Source organism: Triturus cristatus, chromosome 5_2, assembly GCF_964204655.1.
Source record: "Triturus cristatus chromosome 5_2, aTriCri1.1, whole genome shotgun sequence".
Taxonomy (NCBI): domain Eukaryota; kingdom Metazoa; phylum Chordata; class Amphibia; order Caudata; family Salamandridae; genus Triturus; species Triturus cristatus.
Window position 1 is genome coordinate 883,391,152 of NC_140588.1, and position 27,719 is coordinate 883,418,870.

At 46.9% G+C, this 27,719-nt stretch overlaps 1 protein-coding gene across 3 annotated transcripts in view; it reads right to left on the bottom strand.

The window, feature by feature from the left end:
- The window catches only part of CD99L2 (CD99 molecule like 2), a 495,976-nt gene that overhangs the window by 63,511 nt on the left and 404,746 nt on the right, over positions 1 to 27,719 (bottom strand). For all 3 annotated transcript variants that reach the window (XM_085608025.1, XM_085608023.1, XM_085608022.1), the window contains 2 exons: positions 17,965 to 18,012; positions 17,539 to 17,658 (listed from right to left, as the gene is read on the bottom strand). In XM_085608025.1, the coding sequence (XP_085464151.1) occupies positions 17,539 to 17,658; positions 17,965 to 18,012 (168 nt within the window). The remainder of the gene's footprint in view (positions 1 to 17,538; positions 17,659 to 17,964; positions 18,013 to 27,719) is intronic.

Below are 27,719 nucleotides of genomic sequence, written 5' to 3' on the forward strand. Positions count from 1 at the left end.
ATTCAGGATTCTCTGTAGTCTGCTGATGAGCTTGGACGAGGATCCGGCGTAGAGGGCGTTTCCGTAGTCGAGCCTGCTGCTGACCAGGGCCTGGGTGACTGTTTTCCTCGTGTTTGTAGGGATCCATCTGAAGTTCTTGCGGAGCATGTGGAGGGTGTTGAAACAGGTGGGGGAGACTGCGTTGACTTGTTTGGTCATGGAGAGTTTTGAGTCGAGGATGACTCCCAGGTTGCGTGCGTGGTCGGTGGGGGCCGGGGAGGACCCCAGTGATGTGGGCCACGAAGTGTCATCCCAAGCAGAGGGGTTGGACCCGAGGATGAGGATTTCCGTTTTGTCTGTGTTCAGTTTGAGGCGGCTGTCTTCCATCCAGTCAGCGACGGCCTTCATTCCCTGGTGGAGGTTGGATTTGGCAATGAGGGGGTCCTTGGTGAGGGAGAGGATCAGCTGAGTGTCTTTGGCGTGGGAGATTATGTTGAGGTCGTGTTGTCTGGCGATGCGTGCTAGTGGTGCCCTGTAGACGTTGAACAGCGTCGGGCTGAGGGAGGATCCCTGTGGGACGCCGCAGATGATCTTGGAGGCCTCGGAGCGGAACGGGGGGAGGCGGACTCTGAGTTCTGCTGGAGTGGAAGGAGGTGGTCCAGTCCAGGGCCTTGTTTCGGATCTCTGCGTCGTGGAGGCGGGTGCGTAGTGTGCGGTGGCAGACGGTGTCGAAGGCGGCGGAGAGGTCTAGGAGGATGAGGGCCGCCGTCTCGCCGTTGTCAAGCAGGATCCTGATGTCGTCTGTGGCGGCGATGAGGGCGGTCTCGGTGCTGTAATTGCTGCGGAATCCTGATTGTGATGGGTCTAGGATGTTGTTGTCTTCGAGGTGTCACGTAAGCTGGGTGTTTACAATCTTCTCGATGACTTTAGCTGGGAACGGGAGCAAGGAGATGGGCCGGAAGTTCTTGAGGTCGCTCGGGTCTGCCTTGGGTTTCTTCAGTAGGGCGTTGATCTCTGCGTGCTTCCAGTTCTCAGGAAAGGTGGCGGTCTCGAAGGAGAGGTTGATGATTTTGTGCAGGTGGGGTGCGATGGACTTGCTGGCTTTGTTGAAGATGTGGTGTGGTAGGGAGTCGGATGGGGAACCGGAGTGGATTAATCCCATGGTCTTGATTGTGTCCTCGATGCTCACGTTGGCCCAGGTTGTCAGGGTGTCGTGGGCGGTGGGGTGCGGTGGGTTTGGTGCGGTGTGGTCGGCAGGGGTCATCCGGGGTCTGAAGCTGTCATGGATGTCGGTGATTTTCCGGTGAAAGAAGGTGGCGAGTGAGTCGCACAGGGCTTGTGATGGTGGGTTGGCGTTGGAGCTGGGGTTGGAGAGTTCCTTCACGATGGTGAAGAGCTCCTTGCTGTTGTGTGCGTTGTTGTCAAGGCGGTCTGTGAAGGCGGTCTTTTTGGCGGTCCTGATCAGGTGGTGGTGGTTGCGGATGGCGTCTTTGTAGGCAGTGTGCCTTTCTGGCGTCTTGTTGCTGTTCCGTGTGTTTTCCAGTTTCCGGCAGGTGCGTTTGGAGTCTAGGAGTTCCGGGGTGAACCAGCTGACTCTTCTGCTGGTGTCTCTGTTGGTGGGGTTTTTTAGCGGCGCGATGGTGTTGGCGCAATCGTTTATCCAGCGTTCGAGGGAGAGTGCACCATCATCCGGGTTGGTGGGGTTCGTCGGAGGGTTGAGTGCGAGGCTTGTCTGCAGTTGTTCTTCAGTGATTTATCCCCAGCGACGGCGGGGTGTCTGTAGGGTGCGGTAACCTCCTTCCGGTTATGTAGCCGAAGAAAGACACAAAAACAAGCCATTCTGTAAGCCACCGGACATCTTAAGTGGTAGCATACTTAATCTGAAGCTGGCCTGCACCTTTCCAAGTCAACACCATTGGAAGCACAACTTTTCACAAGGAATGTACCTCATTACTTCGAATGTATTACTTCCAAGCTGTACTAGTCCGAAATGTTTACTTTTCAATTTGTTTTTTTCTCTTTACAAGTTTTTTTTTATAATTTCAAATTTCTGTTTAACTTCACTTTCGGTTTTCTCTTACAGGGGTGTAACTGGCGTACCACCTATTTCACTTACTTCACATGTCTTTTCTGTTTTCGTTTTTTACTCAGTTCCCCCATCTTCTCAGCTTCCTTATACATTTTTAATTTTTTTAATCAAATCAAAACTTTTATTTGCATTTTAGATATACGACATATGCATAACATGGTCAAAAATAGTCTTTAACAGTGCATTTTTCATGATGAAAGAACAACACAAATGGATGTAAACACTTTGTCCAAGCCAAGCATTGCTCATCCTTAGCCACCTGTCATGTACCTGAGTCAATTGCCACCCAAGAAGAAGAATCATGTTATTCCTATAGGCCTGTTGTTTCTGCAGTGCCCCAATATTTTCTGATGGTTCCTTGATCATCCCCTACGCTGTAAATTGGAATCTCCAAAGCCATACAGTAGTCCATTCCCCTGGCTCAGCACTTAAGTTCTGGGATGGGGTAGGGTGAGGCAAGAGGGTCAGCGTTACACCATGTCTCTCTTGGCCACGATATGATGCAGCCTATATTGAGGAATGAATTTACATATCTATTTGTGTCTTCGTCAGAAAGGATGTTAAGAAGAACAATTTGTACTGAATGCTTGAGCACCATCCAGTGGTCTAAGCCAGGGTTCGGCGACACCGTCCCAAAACAGAAAGTCTCTACAGATCGGTATTGTGTGCAGCAAAGTATACCCTCTGCAGGAGCTCTCTTGAGAGGAGTCCCATTGGAACGTCTAGTTTGGCACATGTCATGCAAGTGCAGTGTAGGTACTTATACTGAATTAACTTGAATTCCACTGCAGTGACTGCCTCTCCAAAGGTCAACAGGTCCTCTTGGCAGTCGACTGATTATAGGGGCGTAATATCAGTCTCCAATCTAACATGGAGGACAGAAAAAGAGTCAGTGGTGACAACTACCAATGACCTATAAATTTGTGAGATTTTGTGTCTAAGTCGGCCATTAATAATTTGTCTAAGTCAACCATTAATAATTTGTCTAAGTCGGCCATTAATAATTTGTCTAAGTCAGCCATAAATAATTTGTCTAAGTCGCCCATTAATAATTTGTCTTGCAGCAGATTGAAGTCGTAGACATTTGCCAGATTACCTAAGAGGGGAAAGAGAGAATGGAAGAGTCACTGGTATCAGAAGAACTGGTGTTTATGCAGTCTGAATTCCTTGTAGAGGCCTATAAGTGTGCACAGCACATGGAACACCACGTCTCCCAATGTATTCAAGTCATCTGGGGAAAGTGAATCCCACTTAGCATAGAGAGACTGATAATAATCAATGTGGGTGTTGGGTGTGGGTTCCCCCGTAATTCTTGCACCCCAACAATTTACCTCAACTGAACGCCGACGCATTGATAAATCTGAGATGGTGTTGAACCTCAATGTCATGAGGCAATGTGTCCCCGAGATAAGGCCCCTCCCAAAACATCAAATGATCAATAATGCAGTCAATTAAGTAAAAGGACCCACTCAGTTCCAGAGTTCTAGATCAGCAGAATAAATGTAATGTTTACAAAATTCAAAACATGTGGTACAGATTAATTGTCATGAAGGCTCACACCAAATAGAACATTACAGAGAAGGGCAAAATCATACATTTTCAAAGTCCCCTGTGGGCAGCAAAATCAATAGCGAAAAGGACAGCAACCCTAGTAGAATAGGAAAGTCTTCTGGCTCAACCCCAAAATCAGGAATTTATGTAGATAATCTTCTCATAGGACAGAATAGAAAATGCTAATTCATCATGATGAGTGCAAATTTAACATTTCATTAGGAAATCAGAACAGAGTTTTATGAAGCAGCATAGGGCCATATGTATCAAAAAAGAGTTTCGAGATTCTCAAATTGCGATTTTTAGCGAATCGCAATTAGAGATTCGCAAAATGCAATGTATGTAGGATTTGCTAAACTTTTTGCGAATCCTACATATTCCTTATTTGCGAATCGCAAATTGAGATTCGCAAATAAGGAATACCTTCCCATTCATTCCTAGGAGCTAGGAGGCCCATAGGAATGAATGGGAAGACATTCTCAATTTGTGATTACCAATTAGAAAATCGCAAATTGAGAATGCAATTTCAGGGTTGCAAGGGCATGTATGTGCGACATATAGCACTTTTAAAAAATCAAAAAAGTGCTTTTTTAAAGAAAATCGCAAATTACCACAAACTTGAAGTTGGTGGTAATTTGCTTTAAGGCCAAATAGCAAATTTCTGGTGCTTCCAGAATTGCATTTAATGAATCGCAATTTGCAATTCCTTAATTGCATTTGCAAAATAGAGAATCGCGAATTTTGCAATTCTCTATTTTGTGATGATACATCTCAAAAGGCTTTTTCCAATTCGCAAACGGGCCAATTTTGAGAATCTGCCCGTTTGCAAATGGGAAAAAGGCTGGATACATATGGTCCCTACTGCCTTAGCACCATCCCACTACATGAATAGTGATCCTGCCCGCTCTATGCTATTGCCATCCGGAGATGATAGAACAAACTAGATAAATGAACAGCAGCAAGTTATTAAGAATGAAATGGGCACAGTGAGCCTGGGAAGGACCATGACATAAGTTACAGTTTTTTTGTGATCATGGTAGAAGATTGCTTGCAGAACAACACAAACAATGCCAGCAGAAATAAACAAACATGATTCTGCCCGACTGTGTGCTGCAGGAATAAACCCTGAAATGTGCAGTGGGAAAACAGAAAGACATCCATTTTAGAAAACATGGCTGCCAGGATTCTATTGAGTCAGGAAAACACTCTTCTGCATGGAAACTCGTAAAAAAAAAAAAAAAGACTTCATATATGCACATTGTTAATAATGCACAAAAATATAAATGCACACAAATCCTTAATATAAATCAAAGCCCACGCTATAGCTCGGCTAATGGTCCCTTCAATTTCCAACTCGGGGTGATGATCTGCCTTTCAAATTGGTTTTAGTTTGTCTCATATGGACAACCAATGAAGGAATTTCTTGGCTTTGTTCACCCACTCGTAAAAGCAGAGAGTCTACGGAGCCCTAATTGATTATGACATAAAATGTAACCTCCTCCTTTGCGAATTCCCTGAACTTCAAGTCTGTAAACCACTAGGTGTCTAATCTCCACCTCCCGCCCTACCTCCCTCCCCTATTCATAGCCCAGTATTGGTGTCAGAGGAGAAGGATGGGGGAGGCCTCGGGCCAGGATGTTTGTGTATTGAACTTTGTGGCGGTCCAGTAAGGGTATCAGGAAATAGTCAATATTCAAGAAGGGCCTATGTGCCTCAGAATAGAAGGTAAATTCTCATTTGTCATAGTGAACATGGCACCATAATTTGCCTAGATCCATGGATTTAGGACAACCATGTGGCCTATAGTGTGCAGCACTGTGTTATCTGTAGAGTGCCCAACCCAGTACCCCCTTTAAAACCACCTCCCTCTATCAGTCTGCTAGGTGGGGCGTGTGTGAGAATGGATGTAAAGGTTTCCGGGAATGCTGCTGTGCTTGGGGGAGGAGTGTAAATATTTACTAATACTGCTCGTGCATGCCTACCAAGCCCTCCACAACATGGGACTAAAATACCTGAACAACCACCTAACCTTCCACCAGCCACCTGTAATCTGCCACCATTGTCACCCTCATCCATCGTACCTGAGCCAGAGAACACTCATCCCACCTCACAGCCAAAGCCTGGAACGACCTCCCCATCCACCTCCAAACATCTACCTCCCTCGCCGACTTCAGGAGTACAGCTTTTCTTTCACTCTGTTAAAAGTTCTCCTTTTTTAATGCGGTCCAGGAAGATGAGAATATGTTTAGATTCATACATCACTACTCCTTTAGTGCAAGGGTCTCTCTACTACTGTAATTGAGCACCCAATCAATGCTAGGGTGTCCTGAGGACATTTCAAGGGAAGGGCCATATTTATTTGAAATGTTTTATATAGCGCAAACGTGACCCTCGCAGGTATCAGAGTGAATGAATGCAAAAACATTAAACAATAAACATAGTCTATATACATACAGGATAAGAGAACAGTATGCTTGTAGAAAGGAGTTCTGAAGGACTATTCTAGAAATGTGTTCATAAATAAAAAAGTTTGACTTCTTTTTTGAAAGATGTAGCTGAACGGATCATTCTTATTTCAGGGTGGAGAGAGTTCCAAATTCGAGGGGTGATGCCAAAGAAAGCTCTGTTGTAGGTTTTCTTCCTGAAGAGGCTCTGTGGCTTCAGCAGGAAGGTTTCTAGAGGATCTTGAGCCTCCAGCCAGAAAGTTCAAGCTTCTTAGCGAGATAGCTTGGGGTACTGAAGTGAGGAGCTTTGGGAGTCATGCATGCAATTGTTGTCTTTCAACAATCAAGGCACAGATGAGCATCTGGGATACATGAATGGATCCAAGAGCCTAAGAAATGTTCAGGGTGCGGGAACCCTAGTAGGTCGATCCACCACTCAATCCAGCAGTTTTGCAGGAGGCAGCTAGTCATTCTATGTTCAATTTGATACTATGGACAATATCTACCTGTTCTGAATCGTCCTTTCCATCACAGTAACTCGTAACTGCGCTCCTCAGGTCTTGCGGCAACTGTGAGAAATCCAATCCCACCTCACAAATATTCATTTCTAGTGCTATGTACGTGTTACGAACTGCTTCCATTATCTGCTGGTGTGTTTCAAAGCCACTTCTCATGGCGGTGTGGTTGCCAGTTCATTGGTACCAGTCTTCAGCTAGTAAATTGGGACCCAGTCCCACGACATGTGGGTCATGCCAATAGGGCAGGGCTGGCGGTCGACAGACACACCCCTCCAGTCTTTTCGGGAACCTGTAATACTTACAACCTGTATCACTTCATCCATGGGGGTGCCTTTGTTCTATCCTCTTCCAATATCCTTCCACTCCATTTCATCGCCTAAGAGGGTATTATCAGGTGTCCCCGGGGTCGGTGACGGCAGGTTTCGGTCAAGGGGCTGTGCACACCACCTGGGGCCAACCAAGCCCTGCTTGCTGCCACTGTGACTTTTCTTCCAGATGGGTATGGGCCCAGGGACACCATTATCTCTAGAGGTCATTCTGCTGTGTCGTTTCCACCCAAGCCGGAGCTGCTCCATACCGTCTGTTCCCACCATGTGGCTCATCTCTACAGTTGGGCCTGCTCCATCTTTTAGCACTGTCTACCATTGGCCTGGGAGTCCCTCACCAATCTGGTCTTTGCAGCAGCTGCTGCTGTTAGATTTGGATCTCGAGCTCTCTCGGGTGCATCGCTGATAAACGCCTCTATCTGCAGCCAACCCGCTGCAGGCTCCTCAGCACTTTCCTTTGACTGCGTATCCCTCTCTCCGCCACCTCTTCAGAGAGCAATCAATCAATCAATCAATGACATTTATAGAGCGCGCTACATACCCGTAGGGTCTCAAGGCGCTGGGGGACGGGTGCCGCTACTGCTCGAACAGCCAGGTCTTCAGCTTCTTCCTGAAGGAGAGGTGGTCTTGGGTCAGGCGCAGGTTGGTCGGGAGGGAGTTCCAGGTCTTGGCGGCCAGGTAGGAGAAGGACCTTCCTCCTGTAGTCGCTCTTCGGATGCGGGGGACGTCGGCGAGGGCGTGGTTGGTTGATCGGAGGTGGCGTTTGGGAGCGTAGAAGTTGACTCGGCTGTTGAGGTAGCTCGGGCCTAGGTCGTGTAGGGCTTTGTGTGCGTGGGTGAGGAGGCGGAAGGTGATTCTTTTGTTGACGGGGAGCCAGTGAAGGTCTCTCAGATGTCCGGAGATGTGGCTGGTTCGTGGGATGTCGAGGATGAGTCTGGCTGAGGCGTTCTGGATCCGCTGGAGTCTCTTCTGGAGCTTGGCGGTGGTACCGGCGTAGAGGGCGTTGCCGTAGTCCAGTCGGCTGGTGACGAGGGCCTGGGTGACGGTCTTCCTGGTCTCGGTGGGGATCCACCAGAAGATCTTCCGTAGCATGCGAAGGATGTTGAAGCATGCCGATGAGACGTTGTTGACTTGCCTGGTCATGGAGAGGGAGGAGTCCAGGATGAAGCCCAGGTTGCGTGCATGGTCTGTCGGTTTGGGTGCGGTGCCCAGGGCGGGAGGCCACCAGGAGTCGTCCCAGGCGGAGGGTGAGGAGCCCAGGATGAGGACCTCCGTCTTGTCCGAGTTCAGTTTCAGGTGGCTGGTCGTCATCCATTCGGCTACCTCTTTCATCCCTTCGTACAGGTTGGCTCTGGCGGCGGTGGGGTCGTTGGTCAGGGAGAGGATCAGCTGGGTGTCGTCGGCGTAGGAGATTATGTTGAGGTTGTGCTGGCGTGCGATGGCCGCGAGGGGGCTCATGTAGACGTTGAAGAGGGTGGGGCTCAGAGAGGATCCTTGAGGGACGCCGCAGATGACTTCGGTGGCCTCTGACTTGTACGGTGATAGACGGACTCTCTGTGTTCTTCCGTCGAGGAAGGAGATGATCCATTCCAGCGCCTTGTCCTGGATTCCGACGTTGCTGAGGCGTTGTACTAGGGTGCGGTGGCAGACAGTGTCGAATGCCGCGGAGAGGTCTAGGAGGATGAGGGCCGCTGTTTCTCCGTTGTCCATCAGGGCTCGGATGTCATCGGTGGCGGCGATGAGGGCGGTCTCGGTGCTGTGATTGGCTCGGAAGCCGGACTGTGAGGGGTCGAGGGATCCATTTGTCTCGAGGAAGGCGGCCATCTGCTTGTTGACGGTCTTCTCGATGACTTTGGCTGGAAACGGGAGGAGCGAGATGGGGCGGTAGTTCTTGAGTTCGGTGGGGTCCGCTGTGGGTTTCTTGAGAAGAGCGCTGAGTTCGGCGTGCTTCCAGCTCTCAGGGAAGGTGGCGGTGTCGAAGGATGTGTTGATGATGTCTCGCAGGTGGGGTGCGATGACAGCGTCAGCCTTGTTGAAGATGTGGTGAGGGCAGGGGTCAGTCGGTGATCCGGAGTGGATGGAGTTCATCGTGCGGGTGGTGTCTTCGGTGCTGATCGGGGTCCAGGCGTGGAGGGTGGTGGTGGGGGGTGGTTGTTCGGTCTTGGTGTTCGTTGGTTGGTTGTTGAAGCTGTTGTGTATGTCCGCGATCTTGTTGTGGAAGTAGGAAGCGAGGGAGTTGCAGAGGTCTTGCGATGGGGTGATGTCGTTGTTTCCTGCGCTGGGGTTGGATAGCTCTTTCACGATGTTGAAGAGTTCCTTGCAGTTGTGTGCGTTGTTGTCCAGCCGGTCCTTGAAAGCAGCTTTCTTGGCGGCGCGGATCAGCTGGTGGTGCTTCCGGGTGGCCAGCTTGAAGGTGGACCTGTTGTCTGGTGTAGGATCCCTTCTCCAGACTTTCTCGAGGGCTCGGCAGTTCTTCTTGGAGCTCTTGAGTTCGTCGGTGAACCACGGGGCTTTCTTGCTGCCGGATCTGCAGGGCGGGGTTCTCAGCGGGGCGAGTTCGTCCGCGCAGTTGCTGATCCACTTCGTGAGGTTGTCGGCGGCCTGGCTGGGGTTCGCTGAGCTGGCGGGAGGGTGCTGGCTCAGGGAAGCGGCGAGCTGGTCTGCTGTGATCTTGTTCCAGCTTCTGCGGGCGGCCTGATGCTGGTGGTGGTGGGTCGTCGTTCTCTTGAAGGTGAAGTGGACGCAGCTGTGGTCCGTCCATTGAAGCTCTGTGGCGTGGCTGAAGTCGATGTCTGTGCTGGAGGAGAAGACTGCGTCGAGTGTGTGTCCGGCGAGGTGGGTGGGGGTGGACACCAGCTGCTTGAGTCCAAGATTGGCGAGGTTGTCGAGCAGGGTGCTGGTGTTGCGGTCGTTGTTGTTCTCCAGGTGGAAGTTGAGGTCCCCCAGGAGGATGTAGTCAGCGGAGGGGAGGGCGTGCGGGCTGACGAAGTCGGCGATGTCCTCGCTGAATTGGGTGCGTGGTCCCGGAGGTCGGTAGATCAGGGTGCCTCTGAGGGTGGTGTTCGGGTTGGTGTGAATCTGGAAATGCAGATGTTCGGCGGTGGTCAGGGTGTTGTCGGTGCTGGTCGTGAGACGGATGGTGTTCCTGTGGATGATGGCGATGCCTCCTCCCATCTGGTTGGCGTTGCGGTCCCTCCGGACGATCTTGTAGCCCTCTGGGATAGCGATGGCGATGTCGGGAGCTGAAGAGGCGTTCATCCAGGTCTCTGTGAGGAAGGCGACGTCCGGGGCAGTGGTGTCTAGGAGGTTCCAGAGTTCGATGGCGTGTCTGTGGACGGAGCGGGTGTTGAGCAGGATGCACTTGAGGTGGGTGCTGCTGGTGTTCGACTTGGCGGGTGCTGGTGCGAGGCAGGTCAGGATGCAGGAGAACTTGCAGGCGTGGCAGCTGAAGGGTCCGTGGGTGCGTCGTGGTGTGGCTTGGTGGCACTCTGGGCGTCGGCCGGTGTTGAGAGCGGTGAGGGTGGCGGCGGAGTACGTCAGGCGGGTCGGTCGGGGTCTTTGTGGGCCAGGGGTCCTGGCACTGGGCGCGGTCCAGGCGCGGACGGGCGTAGACGGGCTTGCCTTTGGCGCGCCTTCGGCGCACAATCGGCGCGCCCACTGCGCGTTCGCACGGTCGCCATTTAAGGCGAAGTGCGCGGGTGGGCGGGGCAGCTGGGAGGCGGGAGCGGGGAGGGAACAGAAGGGAAAAAGGGGCGTGGTCAGCGGTGGTGGCGGGAAGCGGGGAGCGGGGAGGGAAGGCGGAGGGCGGCGAGGTAGGCGGGCAGGCAGGAAGGAGAACGAAAATACGGGCAGAAGTGGCCAAAAAACAACAGGCACAAATGCTTAGACAAGACGCTAACACGGGAAGAAAATACAGTGAAGAACAAGCACAAATGATTTACAAAAACAAAACAAAACAGACGGCAGCGGCGTCAGCCGGCAACGAGGCAGGCAGCGAGGCAGAGGGCAAAGCGATGTGGCACACGCGGCAGCTGGTGGCCGTGCGGCGCGGGGGTGTCCCACAAGTGGGTCACACTCACCTGCGTCGCACGGTCGCCATTTAAGGCCAAGTGCGCGGGTGGGCGGGGCAGCTGGGAGGCGGGAGCGGGGAGGGAACAGAAGGGAAAAAGGGGCGTGGTCAGCGGTGGTGGCGGGGAGCGGGGAGGGAAGGCGGAGGGCGGCGAGGTAGGCGGGCAGGCAGGAAGGAGAACGAAAATACGGGCAGAAGTGGCCAAAAAACAACAGGCACAAATGCTTAGACAAGACGCTAACACGGGAAGAGAATACAGTGAAGAACAAGCACAAATGATTTACAAAAACAAAACAAAACAGACGGCAGCGGCGTCAGCCGGCAACGAGGCAGGCAGCGAGGCAGAGGGCAAAGCGATGTGGCACACGCGGCAGCTGGTGGCCGTGCGGCGCGGGGGTGTCCCACAAGTGGGTCACACTCACCTGCGTCGCACGGTCGCCATTTAAGGCCAAGTGCGCAGTGTGGAAATCACACATCATTCACCGCTCCAAGTGCCCGAAGCCTCAACCTCTGCTGCCTGCTCTCCTATCTGCCCAGGCCTCAAGCTAGTTTGCATTCCTGGCCACACACTAGCCAACATTATTAGTTCCTTCGTCTACCCTCCTCATATTGTATTTCCTCCAATGTGTATGGCATTCATATGAATGATTCACTTTGCTGGAGTTCTTTGGTGAAATTATTTCTGGAGTTCTAAGACAGCATGTCCACCACAATGGTGAGTCCGGCCACTCAGCTTTTCTTTTTATTACCCATCTTTATTCTTAAATGGTAGTCTTCCAAACCACCTTTTCTTCCTCCTCGCTATCATATTCTTTATCCCATTTTTCTTCTTTCCTAGCTCCCGACCTTCCATAATTTTCCTGTTTCAAATATTTTTTTTCAAAATGTGAATATTTATCATTTCTAAAGAGAAGTATAATTTAATAAGTGCTGAATTTCTAAGTGATAATTTCTTAGTGTTGAGATAAAACCACCACACAGCCAAGCATAAGCACATGTTCGCAAAAAAATTGGGAATTAAATTTGTTAGCTGTTTATGTAAATCTACAGGGAGCGTGCTTTTTTCTGAATTTTTCCCCCTCAATACAGCACTCTCTTTAGTGCGTATTTCCAGTAGAGGGGTTGGCCTTGATAAATTGACTAAAGTCGAGCTATGCTTAAGTGTGATATCCAACATGTACCCCACTCTTCCAAACACTGCAAAGTTATTGACTGTCTGACTTCACGTTTGCACAGGCCCACTTAAAAAAAGCCGCATTTAGGTACTGTATAGGTGCCAACAACTTAAAACACCTCTATCACTCAACAGAAGATATATTACTGATTAGGAGAGAAGACTTCAAATTTTGCCTTAGGGAACCAGGTTTAGGTTGTTAAGAACAAATCCTTAAACAGTTAGGCATATAGTTGGAACCAAGACAAAAAGCTAAGCTTATTTATGGGTGCTAGACATATTTAGGAAATATTTAGGAGAGCCTGATAAAGACATATTGGCTTTTAGAACTTCTGGGATTTTCCTTGAATAACTGTGTGTGCTCACCAGGTTATTTTTACACTTGTTCTAGTTACATGGAGAAAGGGAAACTACCAATTGACCAGAGGACTACGATAACATCGAGAGACCAGAAGCACTAGTGTAGACTGTCTGCTTCCTATTGGGGTATGGAAGCACTGAATTTACTTTTTGAAATGTAATCTTTAACTGATGGATCATTCTTTTGTTGTATAACTCTTTGATTTGTAAACTGTTTAACCAATGACAGCTAAGTCTTGTGTGAATTGCCACTGATGCAAATTCTAATATCAACAAGTAGAAGGATGCCTCATTCGCACTGGGGTAAAACCATGTAAGTGTTGCAAAAGCATGGTGCTGAATGCCAGTTAAGGACTACTGTGCCAGCGCTGCTAGGGCAACCAAGACCCTTGAGAAGGATAGCGTAGGAATAGAAGATGGAAAAAGGTTTGCATTTATATAGCGCTTGTTACCCCTGATGGGGTGTTGAAGCGCTTTTTAGGCGAGTAGCACGCTACTCCGGAACCCATAAAGGATTAGGATTGACTTACTATAGTGAAATGTTGGAAATGGGATTTCTGGCTAGCTGAGACTTGCGCCAAAGCGAGGCAGAAACCACCACTCTAGTCAGGATAAGGGAGTTACACGTCTAAAAGAACCCCTGCTCACCCACTTGGTAGCTTGGCACGAGCAGCCAGGCTTATCTTAGAGGCCGTGTGTAAAGCATTTGCATATAACCAACACTAATACAGCGTACGCACTACAAAAGGACACCACACCAGCTTAGAAAAAAATTCAATATTTTTATATAATTAAAATAAGACCAAAACCGATAAAAACTCCACAATATTATACTTAAAAGTTCACAGTTCAAAAACTACGTTGATTAAAAAGAGTTCCACGGCATCATGAGCAAACAAATCCAAAAACAGTTCTGGCTGACCGCGGGGTCGTGGCCAACTACGGTGTCGGGAAGACCCGCAAACAGTACCTTTCAGAAATGCAGGGCGATGGGGCCCTTGAAGTCACTCGCGTTGCAGGTCGAGCTCCCCTCTGATGGGATCAGGAGCGCTGGCGCCAACAGGCGTCGGTTGCTGCGGTACGAAGTGCAGCGTGCGGTGCGAGCAGCGACACGGTGGCGGCGTCAGATGGCGTCGTCAGTGAGACCAGGTTTGCGGTGCGAGATGGAGGCGGTGATCGTCACGGTGCTAGCAGGTCACGGTGCAAGCAGCGGCGTTGTTGTTGCTGGAGCGCTGTCGTCGGCTGACGAACTGGAGTCGATGACACTGGCGTCGGTGTGCCAAGGCTGCGGTGTGGGATGAGAGCGGTGCGTCGTGTAACTTACGAGCAATGCCCTCGAACCACGGTGCAAGCAGTGGCGCCGATTTCGGCGGGAGGTGGCGGCATCAGGAAGGCCACGGCATCGTCATGTAGCGAGGCGGCGCAGAGTGCGGGCCCACAGGTCGCAGTGCGAGCAGCAGCTCAGTGATTGCGTCAGCAGGCGTCCTCGGTGAGGCCAGGGACGCGTGGCGGCGGTGCCCTCTGCGGTGCCAAAGCTTCTGCGTGAAGCAAGGCGGTGCGGCGTGTGGTGCCCACAGGTCGCGGTGCGAGCAGCCGCTCGGTGATGGTGTCAGCAGATGTCCTCGGTGAGACCAGGGTCGCGGTGCGGCGGTGCCCTCTGCGGTGCCTTCAGGCCACGGGTTCGGCAGGGTCGTCGTAGACGTCGTCGAGTGGCGTTCTTCGGGTTGCAGCACAAAACACACAGTCCCCAGTGCTGCGGGTCGAAGAACCTGAAGTCATTGCTGTTCCTGAGACTTCGTGAAGAGGGGGCAAGCTCTACCTCAAGCCCTTGGAGAGTCTCACCAATTCGGTTGCAGAAAGTCCAGTCCAGGCCTTTCACTGCCCATGACAGAAGCACCCACTGCAGGTCAGCCCAGTAAAGCACGCAGCAAAGCGGTCGTTCCTCTTAGCAGTTTCTCCAGTGCTTCTCCTGTGCAGTCTTCTTGATCCAGGTGAGTTCTAAAATTCAGGGGTCTGGGACTCAGCATTTGTACACAAAAATCCTTTGATCTGGCAGGCAGAGGGTGCCGGTGTCTGGCCAGAACTAGTTGGGCCTTCTCTGGCGTGAATTCCTGGCAGGAGGTGGAGACGGCTTTGTCAGAGGCAGACCAGGCCCTTTGAGGTGCAAGGAAATTCCTCCCCCTTCCCCCACCGCAGCCCAGGTCTAATCGGCCCTTTCCTGACCTATCCTCCGGCCCCCCAGCCTTCTGTCCTCTAAAACCCAGACAGGCAATCCACATTCCAGCAGAGGCATACAGAAGGAGAGAGCAAAATAATACCCACTTTCTAAAAGTGGCCTTTATGAACTCAGAATGAAAAGGGCACCCTTGCTAAAGGCTGTGTCTTTAGACGCTGAGTTCAGGCATACAAAACTTCATTCACTTATCCCTTTTTCGGGCTACATACGTGGGTGGCACAATCCTTGTTGCAGGCCCACGAGTAGCGGTCGACTCACAAGCCCCGGCACCCGCAGTGCTTTTTACTGGGGACTGACAAGTACGTTGAACATCCAATCATAACACAAATTACCACAGGAGCACCAGCACTTTACCACTGGTCAGCAGTGCGAAAAGCGCGCAGAAACGTTATACCAGCAAAAACAGTCAAAACCGGGAGGGCAGCAAGCCAAAACTTGGGGGAAACACACCAAAAGATGCCAAGTCTAATATGAAATATGAAAGTAATTTCAGTGGTGGATAGGTTAGTCAGTTATTTGGATTCAGAAGAATAGAGGAGGGATAGAAGAGGGAATGTATCTCCTCTGAAATGCCGACAAGCTATAGAGGCAATGCACAAATTTGTATCCGTGGTAGACAGACGCCAGTGTCTTAACCAGATGAGTATCTTACTGGTTTCATGAATTAAGAGAAAGTTGGACCCTTGCTTAGAAATTGATGTGTCTGTAAAAAAAAATAAGAATGATTTAAGGAGGTTATCCGCAAAAGGTACAAGTATATCTTTTGATATTGACCTCGTGAGACCATTTCACATGGGATTCAAACACCTTCTGAATTACTTGCCTGATAACTTCTTCTAAAGATGAAGGGCCCGATTTGTTTTCAGGGGTGTATGGAAACTGTTAAAATCGATCCGAGGTCCTAATGCAATGAATAAATAGTCAACGACTGCAACAGTTTTGTGCGAAGCTAGTTTCCTTTTTAATTTCCAAAATCCAGACTATCTTGCAAGAAATTTAAAATGTGCATCTGACCAAAAATCACTGTGTGGCAGCAGTGGCTCCAAATGTCACTGAGCGCTGGTTCACTTTTAAAACCATAATTTATGGCCTCCTTCTAAAACGGCTCAACTGTCTACAATGAGGTTCTCCTGACATCTGCCTCTTTTTGTTTCTTAAACCCCCGCACCCTCCACTGATGGTTCGATTACTGAAATCTTGAACACCTCATTGTCATCAGGCTGTGTACCGGATCTCTGCAAAGAAGGAGTTGTGACTCCACTTTTAAAGAAACACACCCTGGAGAACTCACTAGTAGAAAACTATCACCCTATTATGCTGCACCCTGCCCTAGACGAAATCATGGAAAAACCTAGCGTTTGAGCAGAAATTCTCCATTTGAGAAGTGTCAGTGCCCCTTGATCCCTGGGAGTTCGATTGGCTTCCGTTCAAAAGCTATCTGTTTGAATGAGAAGTCATCTTGTATTTTCTGTACGCAAATATATTTAATAATAGGCAACTGTTTTAGAAGTATTGCTTGCTCGATATGTAGATATGTGTGAGACATGAGTGATTTTGTTTTACAAAATGTGTTGGGTGTTAAAGATCTAAAAAGAAATGTTATGCTAGTTTTGTATTTCATGAATAGCAAATTAGTATGAGGATTATTAATAAAAGAATTTGTGTATATACCGTGTCTGTCCACATTGTGATTGAATCACTTGGTCAAATGGAAATTCTTTTTGATGGCATTATTTCCTTTACACCTGTTCCGTTGAAAAGTATTTTTTTCTTTCGGGGGTAACCCCATAACTTTTTTCAGGAAATGGACTCTACCTGGGCCTTCCAGACTGCATTCAACAAACTCCAGGACATTAAAAATGCGGTCATGAAAATTGACAATTTTACTATGTACCTTGGGCCAGGAAGAAAACATACTAGTTTCCGGGTAATCAGAGGGTACATTTTCATAACCCTTTGTATCATGTGCAAAGTGTTCTAAACCTGGAGAAATATTGCCTTAAGGATAGTGTTTTAAAACCGCAGCCTTTCCAATGCTCCAAGCTCATAGTTGCCGTTTTTGGTTCCAAGATAAAGTGGTCTCGTATTGTGGGTTGCTTGCTACGTTTGCCTGGACCCAAAATGTTGAATAGTCTTCCGTTTAACTAGTTAAAACAGCCTAACCATCTGCATTTCATGAAATCCCTCAATAAATTACTAGAAAAGTAATCATTTGACTCCACTTTCCCACTACTCTTTTGGTCTCAGTAGGTTCAGTAAGAGCCTCTACGAGTGTCATGATGAGTTGTGAACACCGTGACAAGTCCCATTGAAACCTTTTGTATTTTTATCATGTGCTTACCTGCAAATTCTTTTATCTCTTTCTATGAGAAAGAGTGAAGTTTTAGACACGCGCATGGAGGTGTTAGCCTCATGTCCGAATCCTATCTAGGTTGACATATTTCTGTTGTTTATATTATGGTCGCTGCCATAACATTCCGGACGCTGGCAGTGAAAGCTGACATGTTTCAACTGTTTTAGTTAGAACTGCAAATTATCTACATGTAAATTGAGGTGAGGCATTTATTTTGTCGTTGGGACTTTCGTGTCTCCACACTTAGAAACATGAAATAAAATCGCCAGATACTATAAAAAGTCAGGAATGTGACCATTAATTGGAGAGGCTTCACAAGGATTGTTCGTGGGTTCCTATGGCCCTTGTATGTAACAAGGCATCTATAGCCAAAAATAAATGTACTCCTAAGGTTTAAGCTGTACGCGGTGCAAAGGCGGACACAACTCTCCCAACTTACGTTGTATACTGAAGCAGAATTTCTTTTGTTGATATGAGATGTAGCTGGACACTGCCCCAATCAATGCCATAGCCAGCGCACTGGCTATTCCTGCTATTGTCCCGGTCTCTGCAGCACTGTCTAAGGTGACAAACACAACAAAAAACATGGCTCACACCCAATGTAAATCAGTACAACAAGAAATGCTTTCAGAACTTCTAAGATTCTAGTCTCTTCTGCAAACAAAATACGCAGTCACAGGAATATCCTTAAAAAAAATAACATTATAGTTTATGGATCTATTCATCTAGATACCCAATTTCCAGTATTTACACATCACGAGTGACATCTTGCTCTGTACCCAACAAAAAGGATTACATTGAAACAATTAATCTACTGAAACAAGACTTACTAAGTACAGGAAGGTTGCACTGAGGGGTTACTTACTGAACCCGCTGTCGCTGCTACCGCTTTCTCCCCCTCCACGGCCACCACCTAAAGAAGACAAATGCAGTACATTAAGAGTGCCTGGAGTACATTCTCCAAGCATAGAAGTGTAAGGCTGAAGCTTGAACAAACACTCAGAGGGACTCTGCTTTGGAATCTAGCAGTATTGCTACACCTAGTACAGGCAGACAGAGCAGATCATCACAGCTAGGAAGATCCCACGCTGCTGCTAGTAGGGAACAAAGACCCTCCATGAAATATGCACAGTCTTGGACCCACACTCTTATTGTACTCAATTACCTGTTTAACGTCCGAGAAGTATTAAATCATAGTTTCTGTATTACAGGCTGCATTCTTTTTTTATTGCTTTATATCAATATATACAGTTTGAAGTAAAGATTTTAAATACCTTAATTCAGTCATTCAACATTAAAATAAACATCAAAGCAGATTGTGCAATCACATGGACGAGACTAGAGCATGACTAGGAAACAAACAAACCTGAAGAATATAGTAATACCAGCACTATATTGCATGCTTTGAATCTGGCCGCTCTACAGGGGTGTTGGGACTGGGTACCTCCTAAAAACAAACTTTGATAACCTGAGACCAAATGCTGTGTTTTCACATCAGTTTCTGTCACATTAGCCTTCTGAGGTGGAAAGCGAGAGGCAGAGGGAAAAGCTTCCCTAGCGCACTGATGTGACCCTTTGGAGGGATGTCTCTCTCAGGTGCAGCTGGTTTGCTCCTGAGAATACATGCTGTGATCGACTACTCTAGTCTGAGAGGACAGAAGGGTGGAGCTTCACTTCGAATGTGGGATGGAAGTTGGAAGAGCTGATGAGGTGATTTGCACCTTGGCCCGAACGCCGCTTCATGCAGCAGCACCATCAGCCTACACTGTCAGACCACTAAGAAATCTCTCACCATTCCTGTAGATGTGCCCAGCTCTGAATGATAAGTTAAACATTCATATTAATAACACTAGGTTAACGCGCGGAACAGCATTAGCTAAACGTAACATAGCGCAACTATGGGGCGCGGGACTATCCCCGACACATCAGCGGTGGTGCCGGGATATGAACCGCACGATGGTAACAGAGAAATCGGTGTATATTCATCGGGGTTGCCCCCAAAAGTGGACACGTATATGGGGAAAGTGGAATCGATTTCGGGGCGACATTTGTGAACCTCCCCCGATAGAGCAGGAATCAGATGATAGTGATTGATTGGGATGAAGGGACAGGACCAGCTATGTATTACCGCTAATATTGTGTTTCTGAATACCAGGAGATGCTAGATGCTTGTGTGCTACTACACAAACTGTACCACTATTGAACATATTGAACTCATTGTTGACAATTGCCATTGAGTGATCCACTGTAATACTGTTTGACAGTTCTAGTATGTTTCAAATGCCGATAAAAATGTTAAAAAAATAAATAAACAACACTAGGTAAAGACCAGTTTCACCATCAGCAATGGACATTTAAATATGTGGGTGAATTTTGATTACAAAAGTAAGGGGATATGTGCTTGAATTTGGATCGGTAATACTGACACCTACTCTTAAAGTCCATTACTCTTGCAGAGTACGCGAAGCACGTCATAATTATAACTACTGCCATAGACTCAATTCCCTATTTGCTTTTCTTTCCTTCTCGAACGAAGATTCTTACAGCATTTTCAGCTTATTTTCAATCATGGGAGGAAACATTTTCATTGAGGAATATTCCTCTTACTAACAAGTGTAAATATCAACAAAAAATCCTAAGAAAGATGCATAATCATAGCCCAAGTGGTCGCAGAACATTGTGTACATCTTTGTCCCTCCACAGTCCGTGCCTAACAGTACATTCTGGCATTCTTTATCTAGCAGCTTCCCAAAGGTCCACAGCACATTTAGTTTCCCTCCTTGCTAAATTTCAATTTATGCAAACTAACAAGGAGATAAGCATCATTTCATGATTTTAAAAGTTTTTTTGTCTATTTATGAACTTCCTGATTGGCATATTAAGTAAGTACCGTTTGCCCCCAGGTATGACTGCCAAAAGCAATAATCCCAAATGAGGAATTAACAACCTCGCTTAATGCCCATCCGCAAAATAGCCCATGGGCACAATTCTCTGCATCAAACAGTTTAGAAATGCATCTTAGTAAGTTAATCATCAGCAAAAACAGTTCGCGCTCTTCTCTGCCGTTCCCTTGTACGTTTTGCAAACATTCACACTCCAAATTAATCCTTACTCAAAACAGCATTATGTCGCGGATCTCCCGCTCCTATGGAAATTAACATATGACTTTTCAGTGAGAGACTTTCTTAGCTGGGCAGACGGAAAATAGTATTACAGAACATGCCATATGCCCACGGCACATAGGGTGCGGACACAAATAATGTACTGACATCACCACGTTATCCTAACGCGTTTCGTCATGATGGTGGAAACATATTTCCTAAAAGGGATCCTTCTTCCTAAAACCATTACAAATAATGCAGGATCGATTTTTTTTCTAAACAAAATTTCTCGCTGCAGGCAATTTGAACGCATTTATTTTTTGTGTTCCATTACTGTTATTGAATTTTAACAAGAAAATATGGTTACAACAATAAGTAAATCAAGAGATCATATGCATTTTAGAAGAGAGAGTCTAGAACTAGCAAACCCTAGAGAGGACAAGAACGGTTCACTGGATCTTAACTGCAGATCAAGAATTCTGGAAGAGAGATCTGGGTCATGAGCCTGCGCGTGAATTATTTCTTATATAACTCCTGTGTTCTTCCACCCAGTACGCTTAACACACGGGAATTCTCCCAACATCTACTTACATTTAAAAAAAATGTCTTTTGTGTATCGACCCAATGTTTTTTCAACATCCAGTGGCACTCCTTTGTTAGTTTTGATTTGCGAATCTTACAGAAAAACCTATTTTTCATGCAACAGCGCAGCATTCTGCCCCACAACACATTAAATAATGATCTGAGTCAACCTATTCCAAAACCGCTATGCAGTAGCCAATGACCAAGTCTTACTGAATTTGGCTCTACTCCTTGAATACACTAATTAAAATTTAAAATAAGAACCATACTTGGAATATATCCATTAGAGTACTTTTTAATAATCAGTATATTAAGGTACAATAACAATCCACTCAATTCTCAATCAAAGCATAACAAAGCGCGTACGTGTACAATTGAGGGTTAGCCCGCTATCAAACTAACACGTGGTTATGTCCATGTAAAACTCGAGGGACAGCCTTACTTCAAAAAGTACAAAATCTTCTGTTGAAGGTAGCACCATCTTGACTAATCTGAAATCTTTGCCTGTGCATGCATGCAAGCAAACTTATGGTGCAGTTTGTCGCGTCCCTTCCCTAGCCATGTGAAGATGGATGGCAGAGCAGCCAGGAGCTGCTCCTGGGTGTTGTAGCCTGCCAGAGAGTGGGTTATTATCTGGGGTGGATGGTAGTTCACCCCAAGCAATAATGGCAGTATTCTTGTTCTGTCCAGCAAAGGTTTCAGTAATTTAAACCAAAGCTCAATCTGTGGTAGATGTGGTATTAGACAAAATAGACAGCAAGGAGGGATTAAGGGACACCAATTACCCCCATAGTCATCTCCATTTTGTAATCCATTTTAATCCTGTCCGGGGAGTCAATGATTGAAGACGGTTGAGGGCATTACTGAGACGGTTTTATTACTCTGTCTTTGTGTATTTTACTGCGTGGATCCCAACATATTTGTTTGTACTGTCTTCCCCCTCCCTTTCTATGCCAGGTGTTGGTCTGCACAGGGATGATGTAGCAGCCTGATGATTAAGCATGCCACTATTAGTGGGTGAGGGCATTTTTACAAAACATTGCGTTTTCCCTAGGTGGGGTGTCGGCTCCAACAGAACACCCACATTTTCCTCCTTTTCCTCTTTGTGTGGGTACAGGTATGGTACAGAGCAGACAGGTTTAACTTAAGAAAATGTGTAAAGCATTTAAAAGTAACAAACCAGTTACAGATTCGAAAACACCATAATGAACATCCCAACCCGCCTTAGAAAATATGAGACTATTTTAATGAGTAAAATGACATGAAAATGACAAACATCCAATAAGGGTAACCGGAGATATGAATTTTTAACGTTTTAAATAAAAATAGGACCAAAAGCTATTAAGCGCCAACTGAGGTCATCTGGCTGCGCTTGACTGGTGCCTAGGCATGAGTTGAGGCTGACTGAGATGAAGCCTGGGTTGGATACAGAGACCATGTTCATCCGGTTTGGAAATGTTACCTTCTAACTTTGTCTCTGAAACTGAAGCAAAAAAATCCAATGCAGGGCAAAGCTGCAGGCTGTGGCAGAGATGGGTTCACGAAGGTCCAATAGTCGTCGGTCGGAGTCCCGCTGAAACTGTTGACTTTTAGCAGGAAAGCTCAGAGTGGGAGAAGTTCAAAATTCATGCCCAAGAAAAATCCCTCGCCATCTGGATACTTTAGGCGCCTTTGCCAGGTGAAGAATTCTACCTTCGGACTTAGTGACCTGTTTGGCGAGCGGATTTCTCCAGTAGGGCAAGGCTGAAAACTTAAGCCTAACAGGGCGGCACGAGTCAGATACTTTTACAACGTCCAGATGAAAGGGATTTGATGCTGTGGGAAAGCTCAGAGAGGGAGCAACCTGAATCTTTGGCACAGCCACAACACACCTTTGTTGGGTTGACTTGTCAGGTTTGTCCCAGTCTTCTGTCCGTTCTCCAGACAAAAAGTCTTGAAAACGTTTTTAAGTCCCAGGTTTTAGGGTTAGACTGGAGGAGTACACTCTGACACTAAGCAATGGTTCCAGGACCTCAGGAACAAGACTTGGGGGTCAGGCCTCACTTGACTGAAACCACCAGCAGGGTCCAGGGCAGGTCCCGTTGAAACTAGTTAGCTGGTCTGCTTCAAGAAAGTGGGCTTCTTTCATCTTTAATGTCCCTGTAGCTTTACAGGAGATCAGCCAACTGAACCTTGGAGTCCACTTCTTAGTCCTGGGTACAAGTAGGAACAGGTCCAACTCTTAGGGTTCTCCTCACAGGTCACAAAATCAGTTGCAGACCTTCTCCTGCCTTCCACAAGATCAGTCTTCCACTGGTCTAGTAGTGTTTTGTAGAGGGTGTGCAGGGGAGCCACGTTTATGCCTGCCACTAGCCTGTGTGTGGAGGTGACTTCTGGTACCTCCCTGACCAATAGAAGGGTAGGGCTAATCCTACCCACTTTTCGCTATGTGCCCTATTGCGAACAATCCAAAAGTGCCCTTCTCTACCTAAACTCAACATTTATTATGTTGTGTAAAAGAAATCCATTTCAAGGTTTCCAGCACCATTTAGCAGCCCACTTTACAGCCAATGCTGGAAAATATGTGCAGTAGATTAATCCAGTGAGAAGCAGCTTTTCTGGTCTTGCCAGACTTACTGGTAAATGGGATCCTTATGGTGGTACATAAGGTAGTGAAGCACCCGCGGCCAGTGACGGATTAAAAGCTCAGAGAGGGTAGCTCCCCTGGTGAAAAGAAGATATGTTTCTTGCAACTATCACAAAAGAACAAGAAATGTATATCTGAGATTCAGAAGTGACACAGTTGGATGCTAAACTTCAAATAGAAAACACTGAAAATCCATGCCTGTGACCTGCCCCCGATTTAAAGAGTCCATATACAAGGAGTGGGAAATATGTGGCAGGATGTAGTTGAAGAAGGGTACTCTTTTATACTGTCACAGAGGTGATGGTGAATTGTAAGAATGATACCTCCATCTGGAATTTCCAGGCTTAAACAAAAAAAGGATCGGGAAATTAGCCTGGAATTGGGTCAATCTACCTTAGTATGATGTTTTTCAGAAAAAGGAAGTACATCTGGAATAAGGCCTTCCAAATTGAAAATAATTAAGTCTTTCACGCTCACTGATACATCTGCTGAAACAGTGAACATTTGGTCCCACACATTCACAAAACATACCCAAGTTTTTCTAAACTCATCAACAGAGGCTGAAAGGCGGAGGTAGAATCTGCTGAGGAATCAGGAAAAGAAGGAGGAAGACCCACCAGTACGCAATCCTCAACAGACTGTCACGTAGGAGTTACTCTCTTTTCTTTTGTCTGCTTTCAACCCTCAAATTCTTACCCATGTTCTAAGGTAGTACGGATGGGAATTTTGGGGGATGTGAGCGGCAAGTGTAGAGTCGTTTATTTGTGGAAGGCTGCCATTCTGTTCTTTCGCATGTTTGCATTCAGCGCAGTGATATTGAAATGTTACTTTCACTGCATGCTTTTACACTGCTGGTGTCTCCTTTGGGGGCGCTGAGAGCGTCTAAAGCCCCTCGAGGAGCTTACCAGTGATTTGATTAAGTACCGATATGGGCAGGGAATCACCCCGTGACTGAATGTGTAATGTAAATACAGTGCTCAGGCAAGCGCTTCAATACCCTTGGGTCGATTTCGCGCTATATAAATATGCAACATTTTCGAAGAGTTTGATAAACTGCAATTCCTGTATTGGTGGTTTGTAATGCTTCGGCGACTTCTGAGCAAGGCACCGAGGCTGAGCTCCACCTTGCACCCATAACCTTAGCACACTTCGGTCCGGTTATTTCCTTCTCTAGAGCACATATAATGTATTAAAATTCGAGAACACTAGGGGAGTCGAAATTAATTTCTGTGTATTATGCCTTATAATAATCACGTAAATAAACATCGCAGGAAGATGTCTTGTGCAGTTCCATCAGACCTCAACCTGCGTTTTCCCTTAACCGCTCCTAACAGCTGTGCGAGGTGCTTAAAAAACATGACTTAGGAAACTAGCTGCTTCCTTGCACCGAGAGCCAGTTGTGCATTAGTGGAAACTTTAGCCCGGGTGTTTTGATGCAAATGTGGCAGTGCGCCTGGGCATCTAGTCGATGGTGGGCTGCCGCTGCAGACCCGTGACTAGATGCAGGCCATAGCATGCGGGGACTGCGAAGGAATAAACGCGGAAATATTTTCAAAGGAATTGTTAATCATGTTTCCCCTTTGTAATTTCTAGTAGGGCAGTTAGTGGCTTGTTTAATTAACATCTGATGCCAGTGTACTTGTGTTCCTGGCATATAGGTCAGTCGTGTGGGTGAGTTCTTCGTGGCAAGTAGACTAGCAGTGTTTTCCCCTCAGTTGCACTTTCACTAATTGCGGTGATGTCTGGGTCGCATAACCAGTTTGTTGCTACCGCCCTCACGTGGCGCGTTTTACCATGCGTCCCTCTGCTACAAGCCAGTGCTGTGTGCCAGCACTGCCACCAGTGCAGTGGTATTTTGCACGTGATAGTGTTGCTCATAGTAGGGGTTTCACTTTTTATTAGCCTGCCTCGGTGTAACATAGGGGGTTATCATCGGGCAACCATTCATCGGGCGTATTGTCAGTTTTGAGATCGCGTCATTAGCTGTTTCGAAATTTCACTGAAAATTTGATTTAATGGGGTTTCATTTTTTAATAGCCTGCCTCCGTGTAATTAATGACGCACTGTATGTGTACGCGGGCCAGGCCCTCGACCAGAGACATGTCATGTGGTTTTTATGACTCTGAATTAAATCTGGGTGGCAGCGGAGCTCTAAAGTTTGATTTTATGTTTTAACTTCTTTAAATATGATTCTGTACTAGTATGAAAGTTGGCATGCTAGACCTGGCTTGACATCGGAAGCAATTTTAGCTGTGGACACTAAATGGTAAAAAACGTCACACCTTCTGGCATGCGTGCCTTTGCTACAAGCCAGTGCTGTGGGCCAGCACTGCCGCCAGTGTTGGGGTAATTCTGCATGTGATAGCCATTGGTTGGGCGCAACAACAGTTTTTTGAGATCACTTCAATGGCTGCTTAGAAACTTTACAGAAAGATTAACTGGGAAGGGGTTCACTCTTGTTTTAATAGCCTGCATCTGTAGTTATTGATACGCCGTATGTATGCCCATAGTAGGTTGCCCATACTAGGTTGTCATCGGGCAGCCATTTTTCAGGTGTAACATCAGTGTTGAGATCACTGCCATAGTTGCTTGGAAATTTCACAAAGTTTTAATTTAAAAAGGGGCTTTCACTTGTTTAAGAGCCTGTCTCTGGGTAATTACCAATGCGCTGCAGTATACGTGAGCCAGGCCAGCGAGCAAAGATTGGTTCAGGTGGTGTCCACACCTTGTTTGAAGGAGTAAGGCAGGAGGTCGTGTAATCTCCCGGTGCCTAACAAATATTAATGTGTCCTCATAAAGCGATAAGGCTACGCTAAGTGCTCGCTACACCATGTCTTATTTCAGCTATGCTATTTGTCAAATACGCTCTGAGTCACTCAGCTTCGGGTCAGCCAGCCCTGAAGTAAGCCGGCATACTCTTATACTATCCGTAACGCCGAGGGCAATTACTAACAAAAACATGGAAACGGGAATTTCACCCGGCCAGATGGCTGTTATAATTCACTGGTGATAAGGCTAGCAGACTAGGGTTCCTACATGTGGGAGGCCATTTTCGTGACCAATTTGTCTGACTGTGGTTTTAATGAGGGTATGTTTCCTGGTCATAGACTAAGGTACATGGTAGCTGTCAGAATGCACTCGGTACGAGCCGGCGCGGATCTTGTGATCTGGCCCCAATTTGGCAGTGGGGCCTGTGGGTTTCAGCCTGTCATGGCCAGATTTCGATGGCCACCAGCTAATGCAACTGGTGCTACGCTAGGGCTCCCAGTAAAAAAATCTGATTTCAATGTCCTGCAGGTTAGGCAACTGATACTACGCTAAGCACACTCATTTGGAAGTGTGATGTACTGATACTATGCTTAGCGCTCCCGATGTCTCTTTGAGAATCTGATGTTCTTCGGGTAATACAGCTGGATAAGCTAGACACTCTTAATTGGATTTTGATTACAACTGTCTGTCCCTCACTTACTGGAACTGGTGCTATGCTAGGAGCTCTCATCGAAAGTTGGATTTCAATGTTCTTACGTAATGCATCTGGTGCTATGCTAGGCGCTTTTCATTAATTGGAAGTTTGATTTTCAATATGCCTCACCTAATGCAAAATGGCACTGCTAAGCGGTCAGAACTGAAAGCATGATTTCAGCGTTCTTTGGGTAAATGTTACCGGTGCTATGCTAGGCCCTCCTAATTAGTATGGGACTTTTCAATGTTCCTTCACTTAAATGCAAATGGCGCTAGGCCAAGCGCTCTCATTGAAAGTCACATGCAATGTTCCTTATGTAATGGAACTGAGGCTATACTAAGCGGTCAGAATTGAAAGCCTGAGGTCAATGTAAAGTTTTAAAAGCTCTGTTTCAGGTCAGCCAGCAAGGTATGTATATATATATATGTATATATATATGTATATATAGTATATCACCCGTTATTCTTGTAGTTCAAACAAAGCCTTGCGAATGCGAACATATCCCTGCTTGTCAAAATAAACGTGTAGACAGCCTGGTTGGCTCGCTCTAATTGCAAACCACACATTTTTTACTAGATCTTGCTCGTGGAGTTCGAATGTGTCTGGTCAATATGAAGCGCGAAGAACGAATTGCGGCGCATCCATGAAGGGTCCATTGGTTGGCCACGGGATGGTCCTTGACGTTTTTTTCCAGATTTAAAGCATGACTGCTAATTCTGGGCATTACATTAAAGCATTCCAAGCCGGGGTGATGTCACGTCGAAAAACTCCAAGTCTTTGATGTCAGTCTCACGAGGCGCAAGCCTCTGTTTAGTCACTTACATACAGTATCAGTACTTGTAATGTCA